The following is a 25,840-nucleotide window of genomic DNA, read 5'->3' on the forward strand; positions in this document are numbered from 1 at the left end:
AAGTCCCTTGCCACAGCTGCCCCTTGCCTTGTAACACTGACAGCTAGATACTACCAAAGGCATTGTGTGCAGGAGGGCACACTCCCTGAAGGTCACGTGACCAGAGATCAGCAGTTTATATACAATATACAATAACTCAGCAGGCTTACAAAAGATTTACAATTACCATATATACTCGAGTATAAGCCAACCCGAGGCCCCTGATTTTACCACCAAAAACTGGGAAAACCCATTGACTCGAGTATAAGCCGAAGGTGGGAAATGCATTGGTCACACCCTCCCCAGTGTATTTATCCAGCCAGCCCCTGCCCCAGTGTATATAGCCAGCCAGCCAGCCCCTGCCCCAGTGTATATAGCCTGCCAGCCCCTGCCCCAGTGTATATAGCCAGCCAGCCCCTGCCGCAGTGTATATAGCCTGCCAGCCAGCCCCTGCTCCAGTGTATATAGCCTGCTAGCCAGCCAGCCCCTGCTCCAGTGTATATAGCCTCCCAGCCAGCCCGCCCCTGCTCCAGGGTATATAGCCTGCCAACCCCTGCTCCAGGGTATATAGCCTGCCAGCCAGACCCTGCTCCAGTGTATATAGCCTGCCAGCCAGCCAGCCCCGCCTCCAGTGTATACAGCCTGCCAGCCAGCCCCTGCTCCAGTGTATATAGCCTGCCAGCCAGCCCCAGTATATATAAGCCTGCCAGTCCCTGCCCCAATATGCAGTCGGCCTTGTCTCATCGTGCAGCAAGTTGATTAAAAAAATAAAAACTCACCCTTTCGGCGACGCCCACGGGTCTTCAGTGTGATCCGTCACACAATACCATCGCAGCGGCTGCGGCTGATGTGAGGTCATGTGACATTGCATAGACCTGCCGCCGCTACCGGACGGATCGCACAGAAGACCTACTGGGGGTTCCGGATAGGCGAGTCTTGATTTTTTTTTTTGACTCAAGTATGAGTTTGGGTTTTTCAGCACATTTTTTGTGCGGAAAAACTCAGCTTATACACAAGTATATGCGGTAATTTGCTGTGTCTTAGACGATTTATGTCAATTCTTATAGGCGAATGATTATAGTTCATAAAATATTTCAGGGTGCTATGATTATGGCTGTAATATCTTATAGAGCAAAACTAGATAACACTATCAAGAACACATGAATAATATGTCAAGAATCATTAAAGAAAATTCACAAAAACTAAATGCGTTCTGCACAGCGGATAATCCATTCAAGTGCATGAGGCCTAATGACAATAATTCATGGAACAAATTAAACAATTAACTCCATTAATGAGTCAGGAGCAAAGAACACATTACCATGTTTGGCATTCAAATACATCATTATTCCATGAAAGGAACATTATGCTTATGTAAATCCCAACTACAAAAATACACACACAAGTGCTGAACAAAGAGCAAGCCGGCGACACAACAGGAAGAGAATGGTGGATTTATATTATATTTATATATACATACACACACAGTACAGACAAAAAGTTTGGACACACCTTCTCATTCAAAGAGTTTTCTGTATTTTCAGGACTATATAAATTGCAGATTCACACTGAAGGCATCAAAACTATGAATTAACACATGTGGAAATATATACTTAACAAAAAAAGTGTGAAACAACTGAAAATATGTCTTATATTCTAGGTTCTTCAAGGTTGCCGCCTTTTGCATTGATTACAGCTTTGCACACTCTTGGCATTTTCTTGATGAGCTTCAAGAGGTAGTCACCTGAAATGGTCTTCCAACAGTATTAAATGAGTTCCCATGATGCTTGGCCCTTTTGCCTTTACTCTTCGATCCAGCTCACTCCAAACCATCATGATTGGGTTCAGGTCAGGTGACTGTGGAGGCCAAGTCATCTGGCATAGCACCCCATCACTATCCTTCTTGGTCAAATAGCCCGTACACAGCCTGGAGGTGTGTTTGGGGTCTTTGTCCTGTTGAAAAATAAATGATGGTCCAACTAAATGAAAACCGGATAGAATAGCAGACACTGCAAGATGCTGCAGTAACCATGCTGGTTTGGGAGACCTTATATTTTTAATAAATCCCCAACAGTGTCCACAGCAAAGCACCCCCACATCATCATTCGTTCACCCTATCTGCATAGCACAAAGACACGGTGGTTGGAACCAAAGATCTTAAATTTGAACTCTTCAGACCAAAGCACAGATTCCGACTGCTCTAATGTCCATTCCCTGTGTCCTTTAGCCCAAACAAGTCTCTTCCGCTAGTTGCCTGCCCTTAGCAATGGTTTCCAAGCAGCTATGAAGGTTGCTGCACACAGTCTCCTCTTAGCAGTTGTTGTAGAGCTGCTGCTAGAACTCTGTGTGTCAATGTCCTGGTTTCTAATCTGAGCTGCTGTTAACCTGCAATTTCTGTCTGGTGACTCGGATGAACTTATCCTCTGCAGCAGAGGTGACTCTTGGTCTTCATTTCCTGGGGTGGTCCTCATGTCAGCCAGTTTCTTTGGAACGTGGGATGGTTTTTGCAACTGCACTTTCAGTTTTCAAAATGTTTCCATCTGACTGGCCTTCATTTCTTAAAGTAATGATGGCCACTAGTTTTTCTTTACTTAGTCCTTTACTTAGAAAACTCTTGAATAAAGAAGGTGTGTCCAAATGTTTGGTCTGTACTCATATGTGTGTATTTATATGTATTTAAGTGTATTTATATTTTATGACACTATCTAGCAATATATAGATTTGTGACCACTACCTATGTCACTGTTACAATGGAGCTTTAAAATATAGTACAGTTGTTTCCCCCCACTCTCGGAAACGGCTCTGTCATGTATTGAGTTCAAATTTTTTTAAAAAACTCTGATGTCCTCCATATATCCTCCCCCATCACTGCCCCTTTACCCCCAGGACTTCATACAAGTCTTCTCACTGGACAGGGGACACAACTCTGCATACAGAAAGGTAAACTTTCATCTAACTTTTTTTTCTGTTATAAAAACTTTGACAATGCGTACACTATCCTCTATGGGGACAAGGGGGAGCCAGAAAAAGCGCTCCTGATGACAGGTTCCCTTTAAAGGAAACCTACCACTTGAAGTGGCAGGTATAAGGGGGAACTACCGAGCACCAGTTCAGGGTGAGCTGGTGCCGGAGCTTAGTTTTGTTAGTGTTTTAAACCGCAGTATCGCGGTTTAAAACACTTTTTAAACTGTATGGCCGAAGCTGCTTCGGCGCAGGGAGGTACGCGCTCGGCACACCATGCACGCGACCGTGCCCGCGGCTACATAGGAAGTGAAATCTAATTTATATATTAGATTTATTATGGAAGGGAATATAACATAGCTCCAGCATTGTGAAAATTTGCTATATTAAAAACTACTGCCGAAATTATGGGTAACAGGTCATCTTTAAGGACACCCGACTTGCATACAACCACAAGTTATAGACGGACCTTACGTGAAGATCTCTTTTTGTCACAGAGACAAAAAAAAAAAAAATTGTCTGGAACTAAAATTAGTTCTGACTTGCATACAAATTCAACTTAAGAACAAACCTAAAGAACCTCTCTTGTACCCAATCCAGGGACTGCCTGTCCTGCAAGTATCACAAAGAAAGATATGGACAATAACCTTGTAGCTGTATTGATTGTATTGATTGCCAAGGCCATATCCTGACCATAAGAAGTGCAGAGACAACCTGTACCACTGTGTGATACAGGCCGCTCCCGATTTATCCCTCACAGCTCAGCACATTCCTGTGTAATGAAGCAGCGATGTCCCCTGTGTAACCAGGGCTATAATGAGCTTACAGGTCACATGTCTATGCACAACTGTTCCACTGATGCCTTCATAGAAACAACACGTACATTATATGCCAAATGTCTAATCTTTGTTTTTACCCAATTCACAGTTCGGTTTATTAATGACAAAATCCTGGCAATATACACTGTACATGTATCTACGTTAACAATCATAATAGAATCCAAAGTTACAAGCAACGTACCAAAGTAGTTTTTGCATACTATCTAATTTCTGTAATACTGCCCAATTGTGCTCGTGAGATCATATTAACCCCTTAACGCTCTGCACCCCTACTGCTAATAATCTAAGGTTAAAAATGTTTAAAAATTAATAAAAATATAAAAAATTCAAATCACCCCCCTTTCCCTAGAACTGAAATAAAAGATAATAAACAGTAAAACTCACAGACACATTAGGTATCGCCACGTCCCAAAATGCCCGATCTACCAAAATATAAAAACGGTTACGGTCGGCGGTGACCTCCAAGACAGGAAATGGCGCCCAAATGTCCAAAATGCGACTTTTACACCTTTTTACATCACATAAAAAAATGAAATAAAATGTGATCAAAATGTCGCACAGACCTCAAAATGGTAGCAATGAAAACATCGGCTCATTTCGCAAAAAATTACCCCTTCCCTAGCTCCGTACCCCAAAGTATGAAAAAGTTATTAGCATCAGAATTTGGCAAAATAATTTTTTTCTTTTTTGTACACATTCTTTTAATTTTTGAAAATTTATTAAAATGCAATAAAACCTATATAAATTTGGTATCACCGCAATCGTAGCGAACCAAAGAATAAAGTAGAGGTGTTATTTGGAGCACACAGTCAAAGTCCACATTTGGAATTTTTTTCCAGCTTCGCAGTACACGGCATGTTAAAATAAATAACATTACAGGAAAGTAAAATTTGTTATGCACAAAATAAGACCACACACAGCTCTGTAGACGTAATAATGAAAAAGTTATGGATTTTTGAAGGTGGAGAGCGAGAAATGAGCGAAAAACCCTGCATCCTTAAAGGGTTAATGGAGAATTTGCTGTGCAGCAGTGTATCCTCCAAAGCACACATTTCACCACAGTCAGAGGTCTACTCAGGGGGAAAGTAGCAGGACCAGGAATCTTTAACGTCCTGCTGTGTCCTGCAGTATACTTGCCTCATGTGGTTCCAGCTCCTGGGCTGCACAGCAGATTATTATTTAATTTTTACTATTTACTACTAAAGCAATTTCTTTCTAATTGTTCTTTCTAAATATTCAGCCTGCTGCCCATGAGAGAGTTCAGTCCGAAAAACTCACTGCAATGCTTGCAGGATTTACAGGACTGAACGTACAATCCCTGAACTCAGGATGTCCATTCAGTTTGTTGATTTTAGGTTCAGCCCTTGAAATCCTTTCAACACAAGGAGCGATTTTCATGTTAAATGGTTTTTGACAAACACTAAGGTTCACTTTCAAACACTGGCCCAGATGCATAAAAACTAATGCAATGTGCTTAGTTTTAGTTTGCACTTTCTTTGTGCAAGTTGCGCCATATTGTGTAATAGTGTCGCATGCTCTAAGTTCATCTGGTCTGTTATTAGGATGTGCACAAAGTTGAACCTATTTTGTCTTGGTGCATTTTGCTACATGGTTTTGCATCAAAATTAATGCGCCAGTCAGTAATAAATGTGGCACAAACTAGGGACACACTACCACTCCCCTTTAGGTGCAGTTTTAAAAAGTGTCAGACAAAATGAAACCTCAACACAATTGTGGTGCACGAACACAACAAATACATGGGCAAGCTCCAAAGACACATCTTTGGCAGGCACAATAATACACCTGGACCAATGTGTTCTCATGAAAAGTGGTTTATCCATACAATGGGGGACGTGTATCTTTATTTTCCTTTTGCACATTTTTTGATTTTTTTTAAAATGTTTGTGCATTTTTTTTCCTCCTACACCAAGGTCTTAAGAAGTTCGCTAGTATGTGTGTGTGCGTTACCGTATACCTGTAATGTATCTTTGCATGAGAGATGTTTTTTTTTGTTTATTTGTGCCTTCTTCATCCTCCATTTTTGAACAAATCAGAGTTTTTACTTGCAAATTGAAGTACAACTGACCGATACTTTTTCCCCATGTTTTAAAATATGCCAAAAAAGGTTACGCAAAAAATAAAAAAAAAAAAAAAATTTACCACCACTTTCTTATATCAGACAGAGATACATCAGAACACACAAGTGTGCCTACAGTAGCAGTGAATGATACATGTGCCCCAGTATGTTATAAATACATACACACACAGTGAAACCTCTTGAGAAGCCCAGATTTCCAGCTTCATCATAAATTGCACTAAATTGCAATCTTCTGAAAGTATCATTTTATGTCATTATTGGTTTTCATTTCAAAGACTTATCTCATGGTCCACAGACTCTGTAGATCTTCACATAAATTTACAGTTTTTTAAAATAAACTAAAGAAAAAATCCAATTACAAAAAACAATCAGATACTTTATCTACGGATTTTCCCAATCATAATGAAGGATATTCATTAGCAATAATTCAGCAATAGAGACCCAGAGGAGCAGTATTTCTGGGAACACGCTGTCACATATTCAGCACTTTTCTGCTGAATGTTTATAACTTTCAGACTGAATACCTGTCATTTCTGTTGTGTATATACTGGATAATATTTGTATCTGAGAAGTGCAAACAATCTTCTACAGAGATTTACATCTTTAGAAAACCTACAGGTTGTAACAGATTGGACATTTAACAAATCAGATATTATGGGCGCTTATCACAATGCAACGTTAAGAGAGTGCCATCCAGTGGACAAAAACAAGCAATTCACTTACTTTTTTACCGACCACGGATGTTACAAACCAACACATAGAAAACTATATTTTGGGTTTATCCTGACAAAGGACCCATGAATTGATATATTTATTCATCCGGAGCGTATACACTTTACTACTTGGGGGGAGAGAGAGTATTACCAATATACATCTATTAAAAGTTCTGTACTGTTGTCTTGCTATGTAAAGTGAACGGTGGTTAGCACTGCAGCCTTGCAGCACTGGGGACCTGAGTTCAAGTCCCAGGGTCAACATCTTCAAAGAGTTAGTATGTTCTCTCTGTGTTTGCGTGGGTTTCCGTTTCCAGATAGGTCTTTTACCTCTTCAGCCAAAAATTCCTATCCATTTTCAGGCAGCAGATAGAGGGTCATGAGATCTCCAACTGTCCACGATCAATCTAATTTCCAGGTCCTTAATCTTATATTCATGAATACTCGAAAGGCAAGCAGCCAAGGACAGATAAGATCACATGACCCTCATTCCGTGGCCATTTAATGGTCAGGATTGTCTGGCTTATGAGGTAAAGGACAGGAGGCTTCACTTTACATACCAAGAAGCGGTGCAGAACTTTCAATAGATGTATATTGGTAAATTATCCAATTTCCTGCCCCCCACACATTATAAAAAATATGAAGTAAAGTGGCTATCCCCTTTTAGTACAGTGTGCAAGGTGCAAGTACCATTTAACAATATAGAGCCAAAATAAAAGCAAGACAACAATGCAACATGTGAATACCTTCTGAAGCGATTGCACAGTAACACAGGGCAATAGTCCATTTCTAGGGGACCTGTTAAGTATGGTCATTATTTTATAGACAAAGTCTAGACAAGATAATCTGACATTGCAATCTGCAGACAGCATGTTATAGAGCAGATTGTATATTGAGTCCTATATGCAGGCAGTATGTTATAGAGCAGAAGGAGCTGAGCAGATTCATACATGCAGGGTCGGACTGGCCCACCAATGTTTCGGTGGAAGCAACGGTGGGCTTCAATGTATTTTGGCCTTACCAAAAAGCTGCCACTGACTCCGCCACCAACGACCATGTCGGGACTTCAACTCTGTGTCTGTAGAGGGCACAGATAGAGCTGAATAACAGGATGGTGCAGCGAGCCATTAGCTCTCTTCATCATCATTGTTCCCCTGCTGAGGCTGTGGTGAGGGGCCACAATATGGAGGGGAAGATGAGAGGGGACACAATATGGAGGGGAAGATGAGAGGCCACAGCACATGATGATGAGGGGCCACAACATGAGGGGTAGATAACATGGGCCACAATAGGATAATGAGATGAGGGGGGCCCATCCATGTCCACAAGAATTAATTACATTTTAGGTGCATCTGGGGAATCATGTCCCTGAATTCAAACTCCTCCTAAATACTTGCCTATTTTTCAGACCTGACATGTATCATTTTGTTTGATAATAACTTATCTATGTTATTTTGAGATTGTGCTTTATGTCAGTGGTAAATGTTAGTTGATATGATTTATGTTTATGAAAAAAGGGGAAATGTAGCAATAAAAAATAAATAAATCTGCAATTTTCCTAATTTAAATCTTACCATCCAAATTACTTAATAATAAAAAATTACCATGGCTCTGCATTATACAGTAATAACTTTGTAAACATTCTTAAAATTTTCCTAGGATGTTAGCAGACTTACAATAGTAACAGCAATTTTTAGGAAAAATTTTGAAAACCGTGTTTATGGACTATTTTAAAAGACTGCAATAGGAAACCATCCCAAATCCCTCCATTCTCAGAAATGCCCCCATCCAGCTTATCAAAACCACTTTTAGAAAGTTTGTTACTCCTTTCGGGGTTTCACAGGAATTAAAGCAAAATATAAGTAACATTTTTAAAAAATATTTTTTTCACTATTATACTGATTTAGGCAAGATATTTACAAATTTACAATGGGTTGAAGGAAAAAAAAGCACACCCCAATTTATTGCACAATTCCTCCTGAGCACGGAAATACCCCACATGTGGGTGTAAACTGCTTTTAGGGCATATAGCAGGACACAGAACAGAGCGAGCACCAATTGGTTATGAGTGGGTAGATTTTCCTGAAAGAGTTTTAGGCCACCATAATTCATTTACAAAGACTCTGGGGAATGGAAACAGTTAAAAACCCCAATAAGTGACCCCATTTTGGAAACTGCACCCCTTCAAGGCTTCCAGGATAAAGCAATAGTGACTTGTAGGCCCCATTCCACACTTATAGTAGATTTGAGCTAACTGAATAATGTAACACCACCATAAGTGAACCTTATTGAAAATAACACCCAGAAAGCAGAAATTATTCATCGAGTGATATAATGAAAGTTTTTGTGGTTATTAAATTGAAATCCAGACAAAATCCATTTGCATATGTTGTGAAGAACACTTGTTCCTTCTGTATTCATCTAGGGCAGTGATGGCAAACCTTTTAGACACCGAGTGCCCAAACTACAACCAAAACCCACATATTTTTAGTGAAGTGCCAATGCGACAATTTAAGCAGTAACTTATGACTCCCTGCTCTGTCACAGGTTTAAATTGTAATACCACCTGAGGACCCCAATACAGTAGAAAGGAGGAGAAGATGTTTTGAATTATCATTGTAACTCCTTCGAGTGTTCTGGGCTGCCTGGGACTACAAGAGGCCTTGAGTCCTGTCTGTCGAACTCTGTGCTCGGGTGAGGGCGCGGGTGCCCATAGAGAGGGCTCTGAGTGCCACCTCTGGCACCAGTGCCATAGGTTCGCCACCACTGATCTAGGGGTATAATGAAATAAAATGATTTAAAATTTTAGCTATAATATCAATTTATAAATGGCCAACATTACAATGAAATGTTGGTTATGTTTGTTCAGGATCATGTAAAAATAACAAAAATGAAGAAATAGCAATAAAATTAATATTCCAGGGAAGTATGGCAAGTGCGGAAACAGTCTTTGATGCACAACCCTGGCTTATCAGGGCAAGTGTCGCATTGATAACCGGTATTGTTGCGCGTTCCCTTCTTGTAACACACACAGCATTTTTTGTATGGCCGTCTTATCTCTTCTGTTGGGGGGATTTTGGATGGGAAATGTTATCCCGGCACAATTCTGCTGGCGTGACTAGTATGGGATGTGCTCGCACCCTCTTCACCCTCTGGGAACAGTAATTGCTTTATTACTTGTTCTTGGTATGCCAATTATGTTACATGTTGCCGGGTCTTGTGGTAAATGATAAAAGAATTATATAATGCAGTTTGCACTAAATGCACTGCAGCCTTTTTGTTCCAAGTGTGGGACTTGGGAATCGCATTATATGGCGGTAGCATTTGATCGGCTAGATCAAACCCTCCCATGTGTTGGCTGTACTCCTGTATGCAACTGTGGCGTTGGTTCCTCTAAAGGAGACAGGGGTGCTGTAATCTGCATGGATAGATGTGAGGACAAACACATCTCTCTTGTCCTTATATTTTGTCTGCATGATGTTACTCTGACACAAGGACTTGCTTTCAACCCGTCTCAATTTAGGGTCCACCAGATTTTTTGGGAGGCCTCTTTGATTCCTCCTTACTGTTCCGTATTTTTGAAAGAGAGGGACACTTGTAAAGAAATTATCTATGTAAAGGTGATAGCCTTTACCCAACAGGGAAGATACAAGATCCCACACAATTTTACCAGATGTGTTTAGGACATGGGGGCACTCAGGTGGACAGATCTGGGAGTCCTTTGTAGGTGTATATGCTTTCACTTTCACAGAGCTTGTAAACTTTGATCCCATACCTAGCCCACCTCTAAAGAGTACCAGTGACTTGTTTTATATTTTTTGTGGGGTGTAAGCCTCCATAAATTTCTCATTAAAATGAGTCACTACTGGCCTAATTTTATGTAATCTGTCTTGGGCATGGTCATCAGCGTTGGTATAAAATATCAATGGACCAATATGACCGTATGCTAGGCTTTTTAACAAATCCCATATTAAGAAAGAGCCCCCAGAATTTTTTTCATTCTGTGGCATTAGTGGGGTGCCATCTCTGGCTTATAGCATAATATGATGTGGGGTGACTGGCAAGAAACTGTTCTGCAAACAGATTTGTCTGTGTAACCACCAGGTCTACAAATTCCTCTGTAAATCAAGTTTCTTGTACCCATCTGTTATATTTACCGTATATACTCGAGTATAAGCCGATCCGAGTATAAGCCGAGGCCCCTAATTTTACCACAAAATACTGGGAAAACCTATTGACTCGAGTATAAGCCGAGGGTGGGAAATGCATTGGTCACAGCCTCCCCAGTATATAGCCTGCCAGACCCCGCCCCAGTGTATATAGCCTGCCAGACCCCGCCCCAGTGTATATAGGCTGCCGCCGCTGCCGGACAGATTGCACAGAAGATATACAGGGGTCGCCGGAAAGATGAGTTTAGATATATTTATTTGCCGAGTATAAGCCGAGTTTGGGTTTTTCAGCACATTTTTTGTGCTGAAAAACTAGGCTTATACTCGAGTATATAAGGTATTCCTGGGTTGGAACTGAATGCTGGAATTTGGGGAGAAAACATAGTTGGGGGCTCCCAACCTGGGTCACTTGACTGCTCTTCACTCTGCCTACTTTGCCTCACTAGAGGAGGACATTAGAAAGTGTTCTCCATCTGAATACGTGTCTGTATCTGAATACATGTAGACATAGGCGTCATCCACAGAATACAACCTTAATGTAATAATGTACCCTTACAGTACTAAACTGATAATATAACTATAAAACTAGAAGCAATATATTTCTTTTTGTTTTTTATTACCGTCGTTTTTTTATTTTTTTTAAATTTTATGCCAAAACAATAAACAGTAACTGAAACGTCAGCGCAGGAAGAGATAGAAACCCTGAAGGTGTAGGTGTAAGTTTATTTAATGTACAAGATCTGCTTTTATATATATATATATATATATATATATATATATATATATATATATATATATCTCATCAGCTCCGGCTGTCAAACTGAATAAAGATAAGGAACAGGAGGGGTCGGAGTGGGTTTTGGGGGGTATTTGGATGTGAGGGGGCACTCTATCCCCTGAGTGTATTCAGAGTATTGGTACATGTCTCTGATCCTGTCACTTCTGGCACAAAATATGACAGAATCAGAGTCAGGAACCAGCTCTAACCTCTCTCTTGAACTGGGATTGGTCAGGCTGTATTCACTGACCAACCGCAGGGGTAGTCGGACAGGGACTGCTGTGATTGGTCCCTGGCCCAATGTCAGTGACGATCAGTGACGTATATAGTTTTTTCTAAATTATTTAGTAGCCTGGCAATGACATTAACTAAAATGATGAAATGGACATGTATGGTATATGAATAGGATATAGTGAAATGTTGCATAGATGCAGGTCCCGACTCTATGACGAGACGATAACCAGCAGTGGATTTTGTAACTTGTTCACTGGTGACATGTTCCTGATTCTGTGTACAAAAAGGTCACTAATTGGTTACAAGGGTCACATGGCAGTTCTGCTCTGACCTGGGAAGCCGAGAACAGCATCTCTAGAAGGGTAAGGCAGAATAGGGTAAACCACAAAACCCCATTAAGGATATTTGCCATTCAATTTGCTTCCACTCATGGTTTTGACTGGAAAACTGTGTGAATGACTCATGCTCAAAATGCGACAACAAATTCATAAATTTGTAAAATTTAAAAAAATAAAAAAAGTGATGCAAACTGCAAACATGAATTGTAGCTGCTTCATGTACTTACTAATTTGTTTTCTTGCATGTAAATTTTCTTAAGTTTGGAACAGCCTTCAGCTATACTGATCATTCCTTCATCAGAGATCTTGTAGCACTGTCCAAAATGAATATCTCTCAAATCCTTGCACCTGGAACCCAACTGTGGACAAACATTAGATATGAGATTACATTATTCATACACAATCGTTAAAGGGGTTGTACGGCTGCAGACATTGTCCTCCACTACCTACAAACACTGACTACACTCATTCAATGTTATTGGTGATTCGTGTGGGTTTTACAGATAATTAGATTGTAAATAAGAAGGTCAGCCGTGGTTTCTACGCACCCATCTCCAGGGAAACGACAGGTACACATTCTGCAGCGCTCGCCGCGCTCGTGTGGTCCGCACTCAGCGATCCGCGTGGTAAACCATTGTAAAAATAATGATTTACACATGATTTAAGTGAAAAACATTGTTTTGGTATGAGAAGGGGGTGTATTTATCACACCCTGGACTTTTTGGTTTGGGGACCGCATAACCCCTTTAATTCACAACTCTGTGGGTAGAAGAGCTAGTGCAAATGTATGGTTGTAAAGCTATACATCTGTAGTAACCAATTTTGGTCAGTAGGTGGCAGCAAAGTATCCAACTGCCATAAGTACAGTGCATGTACTAATGTATGTAAATACAAGTATTGTTCTGGGTTGTAAAGTATTATTGTAGGTACATTACTGGAACATTTTGGACCCCAACAAGACCGGCAGTGCCCCGGGATTACTTTTGAGGCCCTTCATTGACAATAAAATGTTGCATCATCACAATAGGAAGTCAGGTGTTTGGTGAAGGAGAGTCAGGTGGAAGGATAGCGGATGCTGTGCTGGGCAGGGGGCTGTGTGCTGGATGGAGGTCTGAGCTGATGGCAGAAGTCTTCTAGGCACAGAGACTACATGAAAGAAAGACCTCAAGGACTTGTAAGTATAACTGGTCGCATCTACAGGGACCACGTAGTGATATACAAATAACATCAGGGGCTTTTACACCGACACCTTAAGACCAGAGAACTAGGCCTGTCTTAAAGGGGTATTCCCATCTGGACATTTACATTTAATTTAATTAATTTGCCATATGTAAAAATTTCTTCAATTCGATGTTATTAAAAAAAAAATGTTCTTGTGTGAAGATAATTTCTCATAAATGTAGCCATGTTGTCCCTTAGAAACGAGATATCTTCCTCGGATACAACCACCTCACATTTTGGTAGCAGTGGCCAGACATGCGCTATTGAGCCCTGCCTGACCCCCTGGATTCAGCGATCATTACCACAGGACGGCTGTGGGACCTACAGTAACTCCCGGACATTTCATATACAAAAACCTTCTGTTTCTTTGGGTAATCACTCCAGCAGAGGTGGCAGTATCCAAGGACACAGTCTTTGTTATGGGACCATATCACTACATTTATGAGAAATTATCTTCACACAGGTAATTTTTTAAATAAAAATCTAATTGAAGAAATGTTTATATATGGCAGATTAATGAAACTGAATGTGAACGCCCAGACGAGAATGACACTTTAAGTGAAGAGCTGGAGCAAGGCCTATATCTGTGGTCTGAGGAGAAGACAGCAATTACCTGTGGATTTCACCTAACATAGCGCAATAATTAAGGTGCACCCCCAACAAGGCACCGATACAGAAGATGTGTTCTTGAAGGACTCTTATCTATCACCACTTCAATTAACTGTGGGGACTAGAGGTTTGTTGTAATACACTGTTCAATATTTCTCTGTAATTCCTTTCCGTTATACATTGTTGCACATTTCCTCAGGTCTCACTTCCTTTTGTTACTCAGTAAACATTATCCTGGGAATTTAAAAGCCTGTTTATCTGTGTGGCATCGTGTACCTGCTGAACCTGCGGGCCCGGCCCTCGGCTCTTACACAAATTATAACTATCTACAGATAACTATCCCGGAAGTCATTTTAAAGATTCTTAAATAGGACACTTATTTGAAAGGCTTCATCATACATTGTACATTAGAAAATTGTATTATTTTACAAATAAGAGTATTTAACCCCTTAACGACTTGCCTCTTTTTTGTAGGTTTCCATTTTTTACTCCTCACCTTTAAACATCTATAAATTCTCCATGTCCAGAGCTGTGTGTGGGCTTATTTCCTATGTAACAAATTGTACTTTTCAGCGGTTGCATCTAATATTACAGGCTGTGTACTGGGAAGCAGGACTGGGAAGCAGGGTCCAATTGACACCTGTACTTTATTCCTTGGGTCGGTACGATCATGGAGATACCAAATTTATAAAGGTTTTAATAGATTTTAAGCTACATTCAGACGACCATCAGTCTATTACATCTTGGGAGGCATTGTCATTACATCCCAACCAGTCCTTCTTTTGAATTACTTATTACATATCCCTAGTTTATGTCTGGGTATGACTGCCTTTGTCTGCGTATCACCACTGCAGATCTGCATTTGTTACTGTAATTCATTGTTTTTTTTTAAAATATCATGTATAATTTTCAGTATATGTATGTACGTTAATAAAGAGGAGTATATTTTTATTATAGGTTCCTCAAGGGCCTCCGTCAGAGCCAGAAAATAAGGTTATAAAAATATTCAAATTCGGAGGAGCCACCTTCTTATTTTTGATGCAACTTTCACATGGGGCGTACCACACATTTCTGTCAGACTGGATGTTAACCCCTTACCGACAGGTGATGTAATACTACGTCACTTGCCGATGCGGGTGCATGGAGAGGGCTCATGGGTCGAGCCCTCTCCATAGCCGGTAAGTCTTTGCTACATATTGCAGCAAAGGCTTACCGGTAACACCTGCGATCAGTGCCAGCAACGATTGCGGGTGTTTTCCCATTTATCTACGCCATCCCACTGATCGCCAAGAGAGGGCAATAATATGTCACTTTCCATATGAGAAGTCTATTACTATAAACCATACATTATAGAAAAACGGGTTGGAGTCTCCTGGCAATATTACGTGGGATCTCCCGTCGTGGGCTGTAAGTCACTAGGGGTACTCGGGCCTCCTCCTGAGAGCTGTTGCTTTCATTATTCTATTATCGGTCATCTTTGCTCGGTAACCTAACTTTAGTTTTTCCAGGTCTGTCTTGTCTGAGTAGTTGTAGTGTATAGCATAGCTGTATATTATGGATTGTCTTGTGTGTTAGCTGTTACTTGTCAGCTAGGATGTTCAGTCTGTTACAAGAAAAACATTGATCATAGGCGCTCCCCAATGTGAGTGAATACAGTGGATTTGTATTTATTGATATGTCTGCCGCTGGTGATGAAACTAGGTATCCCTTCCCTAGTACCAGTATAATAATAATGGGGCTCACTATACAGAAATCAAATGGGCAATTTTTTTTTTTTTGTATACACCTGGGCTGACTAGAAGGATGTATAATTATCCAATAATTGGCATTCTACCATCCATAAGTATAAAAAAAAGTATTACAGGTACATCCAATACCCACTTTGCAATCCTTTAACACAAACTTGTTTTCTATACTTATGGATGGTAGAATGCCAATTATTGGATAATTATACATCCTTCTAGTCAGCCCAGGTGTATACAAAAATATTTTTTTGGCCATTTGCTCTGTCTGTTAGTTTGTGGTATTTCATTGCCTGAATGGCTTAAATGAAATCTACCACTTGGAAACCGGCGTTATTAGCCAGATATACCTTTAGATAGGTGTTGTAAAGCTGTCTTCGGCTCTCCTGTGTTCGGAGCACAGGACACTCAGCGATCCCCTGCTAACATAATTATGCACTCCCACAGACTGCATCAGGCAGCCTTGCCCACCCTTCTTTCTCTCTTCCAAGAACCAGTGACGTCGATGAGTTCTCGTGAGATCACGTACCATAGCGGTGGGCAGCACTGAAAAGCCTCGCTGGTTGCTATGCCCACCAAACCAGGAATAGGTGACGTCACCGGCTCTTAGGAGGGAGAAAGGTAGGGCAGGCAATGCTGCATCAGGCGTGCATAATTATGATAATAGTGGATCGCTGAGCGCCAAAAATGCATTAGCATAATTTGAAAAATGCTTTTCTACACAAAAACTGCTCCCTTCCTGACCTTCACAAGACCTGAACCAGCATCAGCTTTACAACACCTGTCTAAATGTATGTTTGGCTAATAACGCCGGTTTCCAAAGTGGTAGATTTCCTTTACTTTCAGACTGATTGTGGGGGGAACGTTGTTGTAACCCTCATAAAAATTGAATTAGGACCTCCTCCTGATGATTACAACGTCATCAATGTAATGGGGGTAGATCATGGGTTTTGTGGTTTATGTAGAAAGGTACTGTAAGCATCTTCCAGTTCAGCCATAAAAAAACATTGATGTTTCCTTACACTCAAGATACACATCCTCTCCAAAGTAGTTGTGTGTGTGTTTGTACTACATCTATTAAATACATGTTGTTGATTTTATTCTGACAAAATAAAGGTTACATTTTAGGAACCTCCTGGGAGGTGAAAAGACATTTATCATTAATCATTATTCTACCAGCCATAGTTCTCTGTCATAAAACCTACCTGTTTGATGGCTTCATCGCTGAGCCGGTCCTGGTTTCCAACATGAACTTTTTGAAGAGATGTACAATGTGTGGCCAACGCGATGAGAGAAGAGTCAGACAGCTGCTTGCACCGGTAGCCAGTATACTTCACCAGGCCAGGGCATCTGGCTGCCATCACCCCAACCCCAGCATCCGTCACATTTAGACAGTCAGAAATGTTGAGCTCTGAAATGTTCCGGAATCGGGAAGAAATTTTTTCTAATGTATCATCTTTCACCTGGAAATTAAGCAGATTGCATTTGTTACTGACTATTTGTGATTTATGTACATCAGCAGCAACACAAATCCTTCTGGTATTGTTCTGCAATGTAAGAGGCTGGAGTCCAGGCTGGCTACTTTTCAGAGCATCGCCTGGACTGGACAGAACTATATCTATGATTAGGATAGCACCAAGGAAATGCAGGTATGCAAAATGGGTTTCATTTACAAACCTAAAACTAGAAACCATATCTATTGATATTCATGAAAGAAATTGTGTGGTTTTCCAGAAAGATAAAATATACAACTATAAACAAAAAAAGAAAATTGCTTTAAAAAAGTTTAAATTAAAAAAAAAACACTGTTGAGAAATGTCAATGATTTTATTCTCCTCTTCAACCTATATTTAAAAAAAAAAAAAACATAAATCACTGGTTTTCACTGCAGCCAAAACTTCCTATCCTGTAATGATCACTTTTCAACTCATTCAACATCATTTCTTTATCAATACAGCAAACATTACACATGTAGATGAGATTGTATAAAGACAAAAGGTCCAAATATCACTTGAATAAAAAAAAACAAAAACATAAAACCGAAAAAAAAAAAAAATTTCCAGCCATATATGTATGATAATTGAAGAGATGGGCAGTGAAAGTCATGTATTTCACAGTTGATGCAACGTTTTCCAGCAGAATTCTATAAATCAGAAAACTGCAGCAAACATATTGTGGCCAACCTCAGGAGCACCAAAGCTGCTATATGCGAAATCCCTCAACTGTTACCTAATTTTAAGTTCTCTAAATGCATCATATATAAGTATCTCAATATGAATATTTCCGACATTTAGGGGAGTCATACAGGGTTTATGTAATGTACATGATAGTGTTAATCACGATCAAGGCAGGATATTAGGGAACATGGGGAGAAAATAATGTGCTCCACTATCTCATTCAACTTCTTAAAAAGGGCATTTCCATCTGGGTATAAACATTAATTCAGTTCACATAGCATACATGTACATTTTTCAATTGCATGTTATTAAAAAATGCACCTGTGTGAAGACAGAGAAGCCATATTGTCCTGTAGAAACTAGATAGTTGTCCTTGGATACAACCACCCTAATACTTACTAAAGTAAGCAACTCCTAGTGCTACAACAGATGCAGCAGTGTTACACTGCTAGAGTTATCGGAAACCACTGCAGGTATTGACACTAGAAATGCTGGACCGTTCTCAAACCCCACTCCATAGGCCGGCGGTGACTGCAAAGCATGATGTGGCTTTGAGCAGCAGTGTTTGCTAGAGTTATCAGAGGTTTCCAATAAAGCCAGCAGTGCAACACTGCTGCATCGGAGATGGCGCTAGGAGCTGCTTACTTTAGTAAGCAGCTCCATGTGCTTTTGTTATGGGTGACAGGTCCTCTTTAAGCTGTTTTAGCAATGGGAGAAAAAAATGTCCCTAGCTTTATACACAGTCATTCTTCATCACAGTTTACCAGCTGTAATTAACTGCATCAACATAACAGTAGCTCTGAATCTGGAATAAGTTCCATACACATAAGTGATCTCGGCTGCAGACAATGCAGTCAAACATGGTCCTAAGGTCCAGTTCACATCTCTGTTATATTTCCTTTAGTTATTTTGAGCCAAAGCCGGTAGAAGTCACACACACAACAAGGACAAGTCTTTCCATTATATCCCTACCGCTGTGTAGTCACGGGAAAGAATTCCACCTGTTTTGTGTGTTTAACTAGATTTGGCTGCCAATCAGAGGTCGCATTAACGCCTCACCAAGCGTCATAGACGCATGATGAGGCGCCATTACTCCCCAGAATAATTGCCAAGCGTAAAAGTACGCTTGGCAATTATCCCCCTGTAAGGTGCTGGATAAGCAGTGTAGCGCACTGCAGTCGTAGAGGAGAGTATCACTGTGATCGCAGCGCGCGGGCACTGCTCAGCACAAGACCAATAGCAAAGCTCCTTTACGCTGCCAGAATTAAGCGGCATGTAAGGGGCTTTGTTATTGGCTGTAAAGTATCGCCGGTAGATCGGTCGAGTCTGTGTATCTCCCAACAGCATAGTGTCGCGGATGGATTAGTCAGGCTCTGCATGGGAGACCCGGCGGGTGCTGGGCGGGATCCCCATAACTTCCTTCCAGTAAGTGTAAACCTCGGGGATATGAGGGAGAGGGTGACGGGGGGAATCTTCACAGGGTCCAAAGATTACTGTGCGGTGTCTGGTCCGGACATTACTGACAACCTGAGTCTGACATCCCTGTCGCTGGACACTGCCACAGGGGGTGACTGCGTACAGGCCCGAGTGCTTGTGTGTATATTACTAGTACACTGGAGTCTGCACATGTTTCATTAGTTTGTGCGGCTGACAGACTTTAGCTACACACGCTCCTCTGCTCCACAGTACTGCAGAACCAGGTAAAATAAAGCTATTTGCCAGCTCCCATCCTGCTCCTATCACCTGGCCCTGTACTGTCCTCCAGCCCAAGCAAACCCTGCTCCACGCCGCTGCTGCACTAGCTGCCTTCCTTTCCCCCCCTCCCCCGGACAAGCTGCCGCCGTCATGTCCCTACAGCCACGGGAGGTGATTTACTGGAGGTCGGGGTAAAGGCCAAGTGTGCAGAGCCGCGTCCGTAGTCCTGCTTCTACCCCTCCCTCACACACTGAGCCCAGCATCGGCGATCATCATGGCAGAGGAGCAACAACAAGTTGTGCAGACGCTCCCTCAGCTGCCCTTCTCGTCCCCAGGGGCACTGCCAGCTCTGGTGATAGGACTGCAGGGCACAGAGGCCAATGCATTGCAATAGAAGGTCAATAACTGCATCTGGTAAGCCCCAGAGCCCTGTGTCCTGTCATTCATCTATCATGTTATTTATCTCTGCCATCCTCCTTTACATGTATGACATGTACAACAGGGAGAACACATGTCAAAATATCTTATGTATTTATTTTGTACACAACACTTCATATATGTGTAAGCAGGTATGTGCGTTTGTGTAAATATACTGGGGCACATTTACGAAGGGCAATGAACCAGTTTTCTGTCTAACTTCGCACATTCTATTAGGTGCAAATTGCTTGTGCAGGTATTTAACAAGTGTCTATGCCACATTAGTGTTGCACGCTGCTGTTTTGTGCCGCGCTGCACTAGTCTTCACACGACACAAATTTCTGCACTGAACGGGGCGCCAGATTTATCATCAGGTGCACCAGAAAAAAAAGTGGTGCACTGTGTTGAGGAAGTGCTGGTGGCACCAGATTCACGAAGAACATGCGTCAGAAATCCTGTACCCTGTGCCTTCTGCACATTACACAGGCATCTGCACATAGTACAGACTGCACTGTTCTTAGTAAATGTGCCGCACATGCTCCCCTACTCCACAAAAAATTCGGCAAAAAAAAAAAAAGTAGAAAAAGTGACAACCATTAACGACAAGGATAGCCCGCCTGCCCATGTTTACTATTGCATCACTATCAGTTATATGGTTACAGGGTAAAGGTAATACAATTTAAGCTGCTTTTACGCATTCCAGTTGACTTGTGTTTAGAAACTCTAGTCAAGCTTTGTGCGATCACATACGTGTTTCAGCTGAAACACATGTGATGTGTAAGGGTGCGGTCACACATACTGCTAGCACTGCATTTACAAACGCAGCACTAGCGTACGAGGACGGGCCTTGGGACAATAACCAATGTGTTTCTATGGTGTGTACTCCTTGTCGGCTAAAAATACTCCTCCAAAATGCCAAGAGGAGTATTTTTACTCTGCCTTGAAAAAGTTAATGCGACCTCTGCTGCCAATAACTGAAGGAAATAAAGGAAGACCTAAGTGATATGTGACCTGCTCCTAAGTCCCTTGCATTCATCTCCACAAATCAAAATTCTCTAACATAACAGAAAGTTTATTTTTTATCTCTGTTTAGAAGTAATGATAGGGTTATGGGACAATCACATCAAAGATTGTAGACATCACTGCCTGTCCTATACCTCTTACATCAAGTTCTAGAGTCATGCTCTATATAGCACCATAAATGGAGTCCATCAACAGTTTGGACCATTCTAGGATTATAGCTGGACTTGGAGCACCAAGGATGTGTCCTCACACCGCTGATCTTTAACTTCACACCACTCCCCAGATGCTTCACTCGCTGCAATATGCGACCAGCAACCTGATACTGCTCTTACTCAGAGCAGGGGGGGGGGGGGGGGGTGGCTGTGATGTGAGAGCTCACACAGTGTTTCAAGTCCAGCTAAAATCCTTTAATGTACATTAGTCCTGCTCCTACTAAACACACACTAAGTTATGGTTACACAGATATCCAAGTACCCAACAATGTCAGGTAGACTCCTAACAACCTAAATTTGGAGACGCTTAGGACTGTCCAGCTATCAATTACAATTCCACTGAATATTTGCTATACCATCAGCGACTACATAAGAGGTGCAGGAATGACCAGTGACCAATGATACTACAGCAAATGTCCTTCAAAGCAAATTATAAGCGAGTTCATTCACAAGTTGCGGTCATGTTGTGACTTTTGCTACAATTTCAATTGCTGCAAAAACAAAAACAAACCATGATCGCAAAATGTGAAAATGAAGACAACTTCATGATTTCACCTGCAAAATAAAATCACTGATAGAATTGGGCGCTTCAGAGAATTTGTACATTTACAATAGAAACTGTGGTACCTGGCAACGACTGCTGAGGTCCAGATGCTTCCAGAACTGAAAGTCTAAGCAGAGATCCCGCCAATATTTACAGACCAGAGAGACACAGAGGCAACGCTTATTCAGCGACAGGTGAGAAAAAATCTGAAAAGAAAAAACAGGAATTTTTAAAACTTCCTGTGTTTTATGCAATGTTATACAGAATGTGTAAAAAAAAAGCTCATCTTTTGAAGAACATGTCATAGCTGTAACCTATATAATGGCAAGTGTATACATCTCTGTGGAGGTAGATTTAGTTTCATGATCAAGACAAAGCATCAGAATCTGTTCCCCACATCTTTCTGCAGAAATGCACCACGTGGAGCTACACTCCAGAGAACAGCTCGGAGGGTCACATCCTGTTCATGAAAATAACCCCTCTATACCAGCTGTTCAGACGCTGGCATCAGCACTAAGGGTGGATTACCACAGGACGGGTCAATGGAAATGAGTTTGTACTATAGGTGTAGGCTAAGGACCTTTAATGCCTTTTATTAGGCCATCAACATCTGATTGTGGAGGAAAGGGGAGACAACTGGCTGTTACAGCACAACATGGAGTCAGAAGCATACGGCGGTCTCTAAATAGCAAAACCACTAAGGCCAGCAGCGCATGGCAGACTAAATGCAATACTCTGTATCGGATCAGTATCCATTATTTTAGCAGACCGTGTACTAGTCTTTCATCATGGATCTGACTATAGTTTATGAGGAGCCATGAAAAACCGATGCAGGACTGATACAAATCAGCAGGGGAAAAAAAAAACACAGTAGAAGATATCAGTTTTTCACAGCCAATAATTATCTCATTCATGTGCAAGAAGCCTAAGGTTTTCCAAAACAGACGACCCTCCTCTAAACACGGAAACATAAAAGAGTTTTTCTAAAGTGGACATAACTAATGTAGGGCCGTTCATATTGAGAATACTGGGGAGGGATGTGGAAGTGGCACAATGGAATAGGGAGAAGGATCTATGCCAACTATTTGGGGTCATCCTCATGCAAGATATACACCAGGCTCATTCATTAGAGGTTTACAGAGCCAACTGGACAGCTCATTTCTAGTTCCTCTACTTGGCTTGGATTTGGTTGCACCAGGCTTGGGATACATAATGGTCCCTCGGCTATAACACTGCAAATCACCAGGAGACAATTTATTTGTATGTGGGGAAGGGGTAGAACACGTTATACATTTGTACTATTGTAGTAATGGCATCTCTGCGGGCATGAGAGCCCTCCTCACCTTCAGCAATAGGGATGGAGGCAGCTGGTTAATATTTAGCTGCTCATCCTCCATTTTCTGCGGGTCAGAATAATTTTCTCCGAGAGTGTGCAGCTGATCCTGGGAAGAAAACATGGAGGAGCCACCGGTCTCACTAGTGGGCAGCTGGGGATGGTCCTCTGGCAGTGGCCTGCCATCTTTCTTAGCGTATTCCAGTACTGGATTCAATGAAGGCTGGTGAGCCCAGTCCCTCAGGTCCAAGGCCCCTTGATCTTCCGCAGGAGAGGGGAAAGTGTGACCTCCAGGAGAGGGATGTGTCCGGTCAAGATCTGCAGCAATAGTGGGTGTTATGCCCTGGTGATGGTGGGTGCTGGGGTGTCCACAATCTCCTGCAGCAGAAGGGTAGCTGTGCCCTCCAGCACTAGTGGGTGTAATTCCCTGGTGATGCTGGGTGCTGGGGTGCCCATGATCTCCTGCAGAAGAGGGGTAGGTGTGCGATCCAGCACTAGTGGGTGTGATGCCCTGGTGATGTTGGGTGCTGGGGTGCCCATGATCTCCTGCAGTCAGGGGGTGGCAGTGCCCTCCAGCACTAGTGGGTGTGATGCCCTGGTGATGTTGGGTGCTAGGGTGCCCATGATCTCCTGCAGTCGGGGGGTGGCAGTGCCCTCCAGCACTAGTGGGTATGATGCCCTGGTGATGCTGGGTGCTGGGGTGCCCATGATCTCCTGCAGTCGGGGGGTGGCAGTGCCCTCCAGCACTAGTGGGTATGATGCACTGGTGATGCTGGGTGCTGGGGTGTCCAAGATCTCCTGGAGTCTGGGGGTGGCAGTGCCCTCCAGCACTAGTGGGTGTGATGCCCTGGTGATGCTGGGTGCTGGGGTGCCCATGATCTCCTGCAGTCTGGGGGTGGCATTGCCCTCCAGCACTAGATGGTGTGATGCCCTGGTGATGTTGAGTGCTGGGGTGCCCATGATCTCCTGCTGTTGGAAGGTGGCAGTGCCCTCCAGCACTAGTGGGTGTGATGCCCTGGTGATGCTGGGTGCTGGGGTGCCCATGATCTCCTGCAGCACTGGTGGCTGTGCTGTCCTCGGTAGAACAGCGGGGCTGCTTGCAGGGGGTGCCCGGCTGCTGGTTGTCTCCGCTGGTCTTGCGCTTGCACACCATGTCTGCGGGCAGGCTATTCCTCAGCTGTAGGCTGGCACAGTCCTGGGCAGGGGGCACCGGCTCCCGCAGTAGGAAGCACAGCATGCACGGGGCGCGGAGCAGGCAGTCCCCCCGCTGCTGCTGCAGCTTCTTCCTCCTCTGGGCTCTGGCTGCTGTGAGGCCGCGGCGCTGCTTACAGAGGAAGCCGCCCATAAATGACGGACGAGCGGAGGAGAAGACTCTAGAGCGGGCACTGTCCCGGCTCTCACTCACTGTCACACACTCTAATGCTTTCCCCGCTACCGCCGTTCTGACGTCATCACAACACAAGGCGTCACTCAGTATTGGGATGCAGCTATTGGCCGACACAAGCACGTCGGGTTACGTACCACCGCACGTTACGCACTGTCAGAAGAGGAATTCTGCGGCCATACTTGTTACTGGTAAAGCTGTTCTCTCTATTCATTTTGCCCTCTGTAAAGATGTCGCTGCCATCTGTATTCCAGAACTGCTTGGACACATCTATGATAAACACAGCCATGCAAACTACGCAGAGTGCCCCCTGTCGGTCCAGAATAACATTACATTCTGTCAAAAGTGACATACAGTTTATAAAACGCTACAGTCTGAAAACAGTTGGACCGCACTTTAAAAAGCCCCTCAAGTGCTGTCCTGTGTTACAGCTATGAATAATATACAGGTGTAATGTGCTACTACTTCGGGATCTTATAGATTTATATCTGGGGCTCAAACCCCTAATCATTGTAAGGTGACTTTCAAATTAAATGAGTCTGTGTCCAGCGCTGGAATTGACTAACTTGAATGAAAAGACAAGACCTGTCCTTGCAGGAAGTTAGCAACAAGACTGATAAGTTTTATTGAGGGACCGACATTTATAGAAAACCATAAGGTACTTTACATAAGGCGTGTAAGTAGGAAAGCAACAACTATAATTGGGTGTTCTCACCCAGGAAATGTAACACTATTGGATGTAAGCACACAAAGGAGTCTAATACTATTGGCTACATGCAAAGACTGAAACTTCACATAAACCAAATGTCCAGATGTCCACCTGGATACCTTCCACTAGGTGGTGCTAGTGAGCACTAAGTCTTTGTTACAAGAGGGAAACACCCAAACTTAGTTATCACTACACAAAGTAATGTAAAATAATGCTGAATCTTTAAAATGTCCGACAATATGTAAGATGGCGTCTGAGTCCAGAGTAATATCTTTAACATTTCCCCCCTTTTGAGCTTTGCATGGCCTGTAACTGTTGTCCAGGGTGACCTCCTCAAACTCCAGGTACATACAGGTAGGCTAAGCCCTTACCTGCTGGACTTTGTTAACTCTTCACCAGATCCCCCCGGAGGCCAGTCACTCGGGGGTTACAGGCCTGCACACTCAAATCACATAATTGTGTTTCCATAGTTTATGGGTTTATTAACAAGCTGGTTCTTCAACAAGATGGTATCCTCCACACCGGCACTTCTCCTGTCATGGTTCTTACCACCTGGACGGCCATCTGGGACATGGTGGACTTGATGAGGAGGACCACACAACACGTAATAAGTGACAAGAGCAAAATCACAATCCCCAATATCACCCCCACTTAAAGGAAACCCT

General features: G+C 42.5%; 1 protein-coding gene across 5 annotated transcripts in view; it reads right to left on the minus strand.

Annotated features, from left to right (window-relative positions):
* The window catches only part of FBXL17 (F-box and leucine rich repeat protein 17), a 469,629-nt gene extending 445,041 nt beyond the window's left edge, over positions 1-24,588 (minus strand). For 2 of the 5 annotated variants that reach the window (XM_072140425.1, XM_072140416.1), the window contains exons 1-4: positions 23,093-24,586; positions 21,833-21,955; positions 16,887-17,144; positions 12,337-12,468 (exon numbers count right to left, since the gene is read on the minus strand). In XM_072140425.1, the coding sequence (XP_071996526.1) occupies positions 12,337-12,468; positions 16,887-17,144; positions 21,833-21,955; positions 23,093-24,427 (1,848 nt within the window). In that variant the 5' untranslated portion in view covers positions 24,428-24,586. Of the gene's footprint in view, positions 1-1,422; positions 1,933-12,336; positions 12,469-16,886; positions 17,145-21,832; positions 21,956-23,092 lie in introns of those variants that run through there. The other 3 variants (XM_072140433.1, XM_072140407.1, XM_072140442.1) reach the window with 3 other exon arrangements.
* Between the last annotated feature and the right edge of the window lie 1,252 nt (positions 24,589-25,840).

This window comes from Engystomops pustulosus, chromosome 1, assembly GCF_040894005.1.
Source record: "Engystomops pustulosus chromosome 1, aEngPut4.maternal, whole genome shotgun sequence".
Taxonomy (NCBI): domain Eukaryota; kingdom Metazoa; phylum Chordata; class Amphibia; order Anura; family Leptodactylidae; genus Engystomops; species Engystomops pustulosus.